The sequence below is a fragment of the Etheostoma spectabile genome, chromosome 7, assembly GCF_008692095.1.
Source record: "Etheostoma spectabile isolate EspeVRDwgs_2016 chromosome 7, UIUC_Espe_1.0, whole genome shotgun sequence".
Classification (NCBI taxonomy): Eukaryota; Metazoa; Chordata; class Actinopteri; order Perciformes; family Percidae; genus Etheostoma; species Etheostoma spectabile.
The window spans coordinates 14025360-14036211 of NC_045739.1; the positions used below are offsets into that span (position 1 = coordinate 14025360).

The 10852-nt window shown below is 40.9% G+C and overlaps 1 protein-coding gene across 3 annotated transcripts in view; it reads left to right on the forward strand.

The window, feature by feature from the left end:
- The window catches only part of LOC116692399 (forkhead box protein J3), a 58968-nt gene that overhangs the window by 32245 nt on the left and 15871 nt on the right, over positions 1–10852 (forward strand). For all 3 annotated transcript variants that reach the window (XM_032520677.1, XM_032520675.1, XM_032520678.1), the window contains exons 6-7: positions 4809–4910; positions 7980–8135. In XM_032520677.1, the coding sequence (XP_032376568.1) occupies positions 4809–4910; positions 7980–8135 (258 nt within the window). The remainder of the gene's footprint in view (positions 1–4808; positions 4911–7979; positions 8136–10852) is intronic.

The following is a 10852-nucleotide window of genomic DNA, read 5'->3' on the forward strand; positions in this document are numbered from 1 at the left end:
TTCACTTGATTTATGTGAAAGTAACAACTGACATTATAAACACACACATCCAGCCTATATGCAAACAAAAATTATGTTTGTGTTTATTTGCATAAGGAGCGGTGAAGTGAGATGCGAACACAAGTCTTGTTAGTAAGTACGCATTTGGAGACACGTTCTACTGAGAGGTAAAAACAGTGCCTAGAGCTGTCCACTTGTGATCAGATCACTCAGGACGGATGTTAAAACCAAGTCAGAATGGGGAGCTTGTGGTTTTAAAAACCTTATAATGTGGTGGTACACACCTCACACAACGCTGCAAAGGAGGGTCTGGCTAGTCAACATAATATTCCTGGATAGGTGAAAACCATGCTCTGGTTTATTGGCATTTCTTTAAACCAACAACAATCATCTTGGGCGGTGCTAAGCTCTAACACAAAGAAAGCTGAAGGAAACGGACATGCATCCGGCAGAATATCCTGTACCACTGGAGCAGTCTCGGTAGTTGAACGTCGGAATATGGACTGTTGAACTGACATCTCTACATACATCAACAAAGTAAACTTAAAATACTTGTATACAATAATATCACCTCTGTTTTGTTAGTTTCCAATTTCTTAATTATTTCTTAATTATCAAGCTCACTTGAACTTGAACACTTTTCAAAGTGGCAAATGATGTAGCATTGTGAGGAGATACATGAGCAAAAAAAACAGATTGAGAAAAAGCTACTCTGGCCAACCAAACTAGCAGCTCTGTGTGATGTAATGACCCCTTTTTGGTCATTTCTTAACCATAGGCACATAGGTTTAAAAGGGTGTAAGATTATGTGCTAAATCAGTGATATACCGAGTGAAAAGCTAAGAGGATCTGGTGACTGTGTAAAGTATGGTTGATGTGATGTATCAACCACTCCCGGCTCCATGCTTCACAAATTGACACTGTGCAATTTTATTTAGAGCAACATTAAATCTACAGCTACATGGTCAGCTACGTGCCTGACTCTAGTACAAATAAATCTCTCTTGCTGCATGTTGTGCTTGTTTGCAAAATCTCTATCATTCTAATCATCTATCATACCAGAAAAAGACTTGGTCAGACTTTGAATAGGATTGTGTAATTGATAGTCTGTAAAGCCACAAAAATAGCAAGGACCTCAATTACATTGTGCTTCTTTTTTCTGTGCTGGGTTGAATAGGCAGGGTTATCATTGATACCAGATATGCTTTGTGCCATTTGATTGGTATTGAACTGCTTATTACTGGACCTCTCCTGCTGGAGAAAAACTAAAAAATGTGCTTGTGTCTGTTAGAAATACCCGTCTCCAGCACATCATCAGCACGTCATTACCTTTCTATCATGTGCCATAAGAGAACCGGAGCTTACAGTCTCAATTAAACAATGTCATGTATATACAAACCCAATTTCCCTTTATGAATTGGGGATTGTACATGTTGACCACATGGCCCCTGGGTTCACAGTTCCAAGATGCCACAGAAACAGCAGGAACAAGCTACAGAATAGATGTGAGAACAAAGAAGCAGGAATGAAAATTGGTTTTGGAAAATTGATTGACAGCGGCCGAGGCTATAAATATATGTAACCCTGCGTCAACCCAGCAGAATGCGGCTTCAATCAGCAACCTGAGGATCTGAATACAAAAGCAGTGAGCTCCATGATGTATTGCAGGTCTTGTATCACCATCAGCCTGCTTACAACTGTTTATTTTATGTTTTTACTCTGTCGGTCTCTGTATGATACAATAGTGTGTTACAGCTGATTAGCACCAGTGGTAGAGGAAGTACTGAATCTCAATACTTAAGTAAAAATACAAATAATGCCAATAACCAGAAGGAGGGGAAAGAGGCAGCACAGACCTCACAAAGTCAATCCTGGATAAAACACCCATCCCAACCACAGAGACACAAGCCTGAATCGACATGGGGAGACCCATCCACCCCTCCACACCCTCCAAAACGCTGCTCAGAGCAACGGAACAGCCAGCAAGTGAAAACCTCAATACCCAAATGTCCAAACTGTTTAACAATGGGGATGTTAGCAGGGATGATCGAACTGTGAGCAGAATAATTCAAATGAATCAGAATCAGAAATACTTTATCAATGCAGACCACGACCAGCCAATTCCAAAGCCTGACAAGCCACCATTACAGGGACAGTCCCCGCACAGGGACAGAAGGGGAGGAAGAGATTGAGAGGGGCCTTCCAAAAAGACCATAACGTCATCTGTAAATAGAGATACGTGATGCTGTGCACCACAAATGCACACTGGTGACATCGAAATCGATTGGCGAATGGTTTTAGCCAGAAGCTCTAAGGAGAGGACAACCCTGACGTGTTTGTTTTGGTGGAACATGTGTATGTTCAAATGTTGTTTTAGTCTTGCAACAGAAATCTCAGATTGGACAAGCTAGCTGTCTCGATTTACCATGCAGAGATCTGGGGAGCATAGTCCTCATAAATCGACCGGAGTTTAAAATGTCAACAGAAAGAAAGCCCAAGGATATCCGGCCTAAATGAATGAAATCTGGCGGAATTTATGGAAATGGAGCAATCTTGGAAATGGAACGTTGTAGATATAGACTAGGCATTATATTATTACACCTGCAGTGTTGTCATGACCACACGCCCCACAGAAAGTACCACAGAGATAATAATTAAGTATAGTAATTATGTTATGTTATGATAAGTATTGATATCCTTATTCATCTAGTAACGCTAAGCTTCAGGTAGCATGACCACCTATCCTTCAGCCAAGGTTAATCTACCAATTGAGCATATATTTTAAATGGGAGTTTTAATTCCAGTATGCAGTTACCATTATGTTTGTTATTGTATACTGTAGATCTTTGTACCCAGCTGCTGACCTACGGAGGTTTTTCTGGATGAACACCTGACTATGTCTATTGTTACATTTAAAACCTGCAGAGTCTTTCATCATGGTGCAGCACAGCTGGTCATCTCCCTTCTTTTCTGTCTCCGTCACTGTTTGTGTATCTTGATCATTATCTTTCCATGCGTCTGTTTGTCTGCCAATCTTTCCTCTGTCTCTCCCCCTCTCTGCCTGTGTTGCTGCTTGAGCCTTCTCCTCTCCGGGGAACTCAGACAGGCATGGAGCCGCAAAGTGCACAATCGCAGTTGCTCATTGGAAAAAGAATTGAGGTAATAGACAAAGAAAATGGGTGGGGGGTAAAAAAAAAGGGGGAACAATAGAAAGAAGTGTGGAAGTAAGGACGCAGAAAAAAGACATCAAGGTAGAAAGAGCAGTGAGAGAGTTCAAGCTGCAAGGGGAGGGAGGGAAAACAGTAAAAGGAGTAAGATGGAGAGAAGGGAGAGTATTCTAGGCTTGTGTTCCAGTTAATTACCACAGAAGGCCCCGAGGCTGCCGTTAGACATATTTTCTTCACCATTTTTTTTTTAAATATTACAAACATTAATTAATTCAGAGCCTTGTCATCTCGTCTTACATGGATGGGCCCTTCGACCCCTTTTTGTACGCCTCACTTGCACTGCTGGCAGACACTGTGGGCTGTCACATGGGCTAAGGAAATATAGCAAGGTTTTCAGTGTTAAGATTTATAGCAGTGTTGCCGTTTGAAAAGAAAGGTGGGCTGAATATGTTGCATTGTTTTCATAGGGGTTTTGTTGCACCTAGGCAGTCAAAGTCTTTGAAGTCTCCTGATGACAGCAGCTGTGCAAATGAAAAAGATTTGAAGTTGACAGCAAGGCTAAACGTCAGCTGCATAAATGCATTGTATAAATGTGTAGACAGGCAGTGTACACTTAGTTTAGTAGCTGCGTCTCCGGAGCCCTCAGCGTCACTCTCTTTCATTCACTGTATGCCTCTCTGTCTGCCTGCCTATCTGTCCGTCACCACTCGATTGTCTCTCTACCTATTCTTCCTTTTCGCTCTTCTTCCTCCACAAGCCTTCCTCACTCTTCTCTTCACCTCTCCGTTGTCTTCTTTTTTAAGTGCCTCCACCAGGGAACGGACAACCCGACTCACTTGGAGTTTATCATAAATTAAATATTGCATTGTTACCAACCAATCCTCTTACCATAAGCAGTTTGGGAAGGCGGGCAAGCTCTCTTGAACCCTGAAAGGAGTCAGACAAGGAAAAAAAAATATTGTCCTCATTTTTATTTAATTTTTTTCCACTTTGGTGGCGTCAATTTAGCCCCTCATAGATCTTTGAATAACTCCTCATATGCCCAGAGCCAGTTAACCCTACTTTAACTCTTTGTGAGGACAGGGGAAAATGAACTGCGGCTGAATACAATTTAGATACTTAAATAATGCATGAGGATGGGTATATTTATCTTATCAAGTCCAAGTAATGTGTCCACTTTTCAGGCTGTTAAGTGTCCGGCAATTTAAAGGAAGTGCGCCTCAACTAGTTCCTGTAGTTGTGGCCTGGGGCATAGCAGTTTTTCTGGAGGCTCAGTACAGGATCATGAACTCAGAAATGTCTCATAACCATTTTTTACTGTTACTCAACTGTGCATATTTTCAATCAGTGGAGAGCCTATTTGAAATACTTCTGCACATTAATTAATATGCCAGAAAAAATATTTCCATATCAGTGTAAAGAAAACTAACTTAAAAGAAATACTACATACTCTACTATACATTGCTTAACTTAACTTAAACTTAAAGAGAACTTTTTTTGTGGTTCTTCACACCTGTGCTTTTCTACTTTGACATGTCAATAAGTGTTCTGAGAAAAAGCCTATTGCTGGTGAATAACTGGAAGCATGGATTCATTTTATGTCTCCATCCTCGTTTTCAGTCCTCTGTTCTCTACTTTCAGGCATCAACTCCTTACAGCCTGGAGTCAGAGTCTCTGAGAATGGATTGCATTATGTCAGGAGGGGCATCCCCCACTCTGGCCATCAATGCTGTAACCAACAAGGTACGACACCACCTACTCAGTTATGAAAGTTTGGTTTAAGCCATTAGGAAAAACAAATAAATACAGCAACAGAGCGGGTATAAAAGATTTATTCCACCAGACGCATATATCAGAAAGCAATGCATGTTGTTTCCTCTTAACTAATACTCCATTCAGTTGTAGTTGGAGAAGAGACGTAACATGTGACCTGCTTGCATTTGAACTGCTGAGTTAGGAAAAAACACAGATTGCTGTTAAGTGTTAGCCTGCTCACGAGCAGAACCCTTTACTTGTACATGCTTAACAACTGTTACTGTGTTGGTATGCTGATTGATTTAAAACATGCCATGCTGAAAACATCCAACCTAAAAGTATTACCAAAGAAGTAGCCGTTTACTGTTGACCTCAGAGCTGCAATGATGAAGTTGATTATTGATGAGTTAATTGACCAAAAGATTAATAGGCAGTAATGCTTCTAGCAATAATGGCAATCATTTCCTGCTTCCAGCCCTTCAGATGTGAATATGTGATGCTTTGTCATTGGGGTTTAAAGGCAATTGGAATAGAAATAAACTGCTACTTAGTGGCCATCTAATGAGTATTCATTTCTTAATGATATGTAATAATGTTTTTTGACTTAGTCAAGAAGACAGCCATTTGTACTTGCAGCTGAGAAGAATGTGTCAGTTTTTTGAGGCTATAATTATTACTTACTGGGAATAAGATGTACTTGACTGAAATCTGTAGCAGAAGGAGTCTCTCTTTTTCTCTTTCATCATCAGTGGCTGTTTCCCAGGTCCTCACTTTCACACAGAACCTTATGCAATGACACACACACACACACACACACACACACACACACACACACACACACACAACACACAACACACTGCCTAAAAAGCTGTACTGGTGTGACTGTCTGTATGAGGGTCAGAGATCAAGCGACAACTGGGACCTCTGACTCCTGTCTGATCAGCCAACACACACACACACACACACACACACACACACACATATACATACATACACACACGCACACGCACAGAATGATGATGTGTGGTACGTGACCTCTTCCTCTGACCACAACCAAAGAGAAAATTTGTCTCACAGCAGCAGCTCACCTAACTCTTGATTGTTTGGTCTGGAAGTGATGGGAGCTTGGGAGCTTATTCCAGTTTTCCATTTTGCTCTTTTCACACATCGTGACTCCCCATAATTTGTCAATATTAAACACTTTTGACAGTTTTATTATATCCACAGACATAAAGAGTCTTAAAAAGACTGTGACAACAGAAAGCATGAGGTGGGGTTCCCAGATAGCTCAGTTGGTAGAGCGGGCGCCCATAGATGGAGGTTTACTTCTCGATGCAGGGGGCCCTGGTTAAACTCCAACCTGTGGCTTTTTGCTGCATGTCATTCCCCCTCTTTCTCGCCTTTCCTGTCTTCAGCTGTCCTGTCAATTAAAGACCTAAAATGCCCAAAAAATAATCTTTAGAAAGCATGAGGTGAGCATCATTAACAGCCAAGGAAGTCAAGCATTTTACTGTTTCCCAGGACAGTTTGGTGTGTCACGCAGGCAACGAGCAACAAAGAAATGTTAATGTACGTTATGCATGGTAGTTTGCATTATTTCTGTTTCATTAAGGGAAGATTTGACTCGTCTTAAACATTACTATACATTTTTAAAACAATGAGTCAGAGCAGGGAGAGGAAGACCTCGATGGTAATGATGTTGATGCCAATGATATCCACCCACATCCAGGCAGGTGGCGTCCTGCAGGCACAGCAGTGCTACAGAGCCTCTTCAATAACACATTTGCTCACTAATATTCTGTTTGCATTGGAGAGTGCATGTGCTTCTGAAAAAGACATTCCTATAATCTGAGCTTGGGATAACAGAAAATATTTCTCTTGAGAGAGATGTTTATAGTCATCATTACATTCAGATATTTGCAATGTTTTTACTTGAATTCCTAAATTGAAGCTTTGGTAAGTCTAACAAAACAAAAAGTTAAGTCCAGATACATCATGAGGTGTTTGGTCATTATCAGTTTTTTTTTTTTTTGAATGCATAGATGTTAACTTCCAAAGTTCTTGTAAACCACGTGATGATTTCCTTGTTACTATAGCAACGCAGCACGGAGAATTACAGGTTCACTCACATGTCACCGAATACACCAAAACAGAAAAAACGTTCTACTGAACAAAACAAGAGAAACATGATTCAACATAATCCTGAGGCATTTAAAAAAAAAAAAGGTTTGTGATCTGTCACTACAAAACAATATACAGTGCACTTCCTCTGAAGCACAACTTTTGTAATTTCCGAAGTTACCCGGTGGTTTCTGGGTCACGGCATTTAATCTAAATTACATTAATCATTGTTTAACGGGGGAAAAAAATCATCATTAGTTTAGGTCTTGTGCTGTTATGCCGCAGCAGGACCAATTTGCATATACCAGGACTTTAATTTCAATATTTCCTCATGAGTTGTCTCATAAGTTAATGGTGCATGGGTAACTTCTTAAGGTTAAAGTTGGACAGTGTTCACTCTAGGATATTAGTCAGCAAAGGACTGGGAGGGAGAGTAACTAAGTGGGCAACAAGTAACAACAAAATGATTACATATGGTGTGTTGCCTCACATTTGGCCCATGGTAGTCTCGCTTTGCCAGACCTTCCTTCGCAGTGCTGCCGAGGAGGGTCTGGCTGGTCCACACGGCAATCCAGGATGGGAGAAAAACGTGCTCTGGTTTATTGGCATTTCTTTAAATCAATCACAATCGTCGTGGAAAAGAAAACTCAGATTGGACAGATAGTCTAGCTAGCTGTCTCGATTTACCATGCAGAGAACTGAGGAGGAGTTAACCGTAGTCATCATGAATGGAAAGAAAAAGCTGAAGGTACCGGAAATCTGGAATTTCCGGCGACACCTGAACAATCTCGGAAGTGGAACACGTTGATATAGACTAGGCCCAGTGCCTTTATTGTCAAATTAACATGGATCCTGTGTGTGTGTGTGTGTGTGTGTGTGTGTGTGTGTGTGTGTGTGTGTGTGTGTGTGTGTGTGTGTGTGTGTGCGTGTGCGCAGGTAGCACTGTACAACCCCGAGGCAGAAGGCAGTGAGAGTCCTGGGAGTCTGGGCAGCCTGAGCAACAGTCTTTCAGAGCAGAGTTTGACATCCGTCAACCTTAACAACCTGAACACCGCTGTCAGCAGCGGCAGCAACGTACACAGCTACACACCAGTAAGGCCTTTTCGTTATTTGTGGTGACAGTCTAATGATTGCTGCAGGATAATTTCTCTTTTCGTAGGTCTGTCTGCTGCACAAGGACAATGACAACAGCTGACCTGACGCTGCTATAAACAATTGTTTAGGGAGACTCCCAATATTCTTTTGCTGTTTTTTTTTTATCTCCAACTGGCACATTTTAAACCAAACTAAGAAGATTTGTATTATATGCCTCTGAATTCACTTGATTCTCACATAATCTGGATGATTCAGTCCCCGGTCCAGAAACTCTGGGTCAGCCAATACAGAAGGTGTCTGCTGCGCCCTTAGCAGACTGAGGAGGTGGTAGCCACCAAACGAAATGTACGCTTTACACTGTTAAAACTCATTTTCTTTTTCATGTTTATACTTAGCAAACAAATATATTTTCAATTGGCAGAGCACATTCAGTGTGTTTAGATGACATTATTCTGTACAATATAAGTACAGTTAAGCAGATGGCACAAACAGACACATTCTTACGTCTTTTTAAGCTGCAAAAATCATAAATTTAAGTTGTGCTGTCTTACTGTGCACACAAATTTAACATTTCAGCTAAATAGCCCATTTTGTTGCTGTTGCTTTGCTTTGACATGCAGAGTCGAACGTTCAAATGGGCTGTTTCTAATAAAGAGAATTTATTTGGACTCCCTAAACAAATCTTTGACAACAAATGTTTTGATTTTCTTTTTCAAATTTTTGAATGTTGCATACATATGTGCTGATTTTCTAGCTTGTGAATTGAATTTTTGCTTTGCAGCCGACTATCAATACTGTCTGCAGCCTCTCACACCCGTCAGGGTTGACCAGTACAAATAAATTCTAAACCTGTGGGAAATGCTGCAATGCTTTCATAGAATTGCCTCTATCGGGCACAACTAAAACATCAGGAATCATCAGAGTCACCCCTTCATGTTTACAGCTCACCTTTTATTGTCTCTGATGCATATAAATGATGCCTGACGACTCCAGTATTAACACTTTTGAGACAATGGTGGAAAATTGTATACAATTAAAAGCAGATTAATTATGTCAGCCAGCAATTAAACTCTTAGCTTGTCCTTTCTCTGTGCCATTTACTGCACACGCACACACATATGCGCGCATGCACACAACAAGGTTTATTTAAATCAAGCCTGATCCATGTTGTCTACTGTTATGGTGCCTACAGTCTTGGCCAGTGTAAAGTACACCCCAGACTTGGCAGGGCAACAGATACACTGAGACATATTTGGCCAGATTTTACACTGGCTGTTTAAATGAGTCCTCATATTTATAAAAGAAGGTCCTTTAGTTATTTGAATTGATCAGTCTCAACCAGTGTGTGTGTAAGAGATTATAATAAGTTACCTTTTTATAAAGGAGGGACTAGATTAGCCAACCTTTATGTCAGCAACTAAACTCTCCCATGCTGCGCAATTTAGATTCAGAACAAAATATTTTATGGAACAACAAACCGTTTATCACCAGCCGATCAGATGCCGAAAATATGGCCAGAGCATGAATCCAGGACTCAGACTTCTACATTTGAGATGTCACAGGTTATGATGGAAACATGTTTTATTTAAATTGGCAGCTGGACACTTCTGGCATATAGACTATCAAAGAAATCAATATTTTACATTCGGTAATCCCTATTTCTGGATTTATTTGCCTAAAATGCTTAAATTACACTTTGGAGGCATTTCACTGCTCACTATGAATGAATAATGAAAGAATGAGTATAAACATATGTGCAATAAATGTAAACATAGTACACATGTGAATACATTCACATTCATATCAAAATAGTTAGTGTAGATATTCCTTTGTGAAAAAACTTTTATTAAACTGATATTATTTGTCATCTTTTAAATTTAATGCAAGTGTAAAACATCCTGCCATTTCTTAAAGCTGTATGAACGCTTTTTCCCACCTATCTGGCTGAAAACAAAAGTTGACTGAAGACCTCAGTCGGTCGAGTACTTTGGTCCAGAGCAAGATCGCTCAACAACTAACCCCTGATGTCCACTAACTGCGGATCGGCTCTACTGCGTGTCGGCTCCGTACTCCGCTTTCCTTTAGTACCCACCTGGTCCAGATTTGTTGCGGAAGGGGTGACAGCTGAAGTCACGAGGACCCACGACATCTCGCGAATTCACGTATGAATGTGCGATATAACAGGATGTAGTTTCTTTTAACAGAACCACTAAACCTCTGAGCTGTTGACTTCAGGCCTGTCTCCGTCCATTATGACATCTTAAGGTGTAGTGCAGGGAGATATGATCCGCCGTGAGAATGGTGTATTTTACTTTGAAAATTAACCGGATGTTTTATTTTGTTTCTGTGCTCAACTTCCTGTCCCGCAATATCTGCCCTGTGCTGATTGCTGCGGAGCTCTTCAGCATCCGACAAAAATAGAAGCTCTGCGTATCTGCTCTGGAGGGCTGCGGATTGCCGGAGCTGGGACAGAGTCGGAACGCAACCGTTCCGCAGTCAGTGAAAATACACACAAGTCTTGTCTTTAATGGAAAACTATTGATTCCGCTGCCGTTCGGAGCAAATCCCCAGCCGTTCGGCAGTTGGTGGATATCAGGGGTAAAGCCAGAATCCCTATTAAATTGGAAATATATATCTGTGGTCCACAGTGGATGCATCATAATGATTTTTGGTGACCCCCTGATTATTATCAACATGTAAAAGGCCCTTTTGAT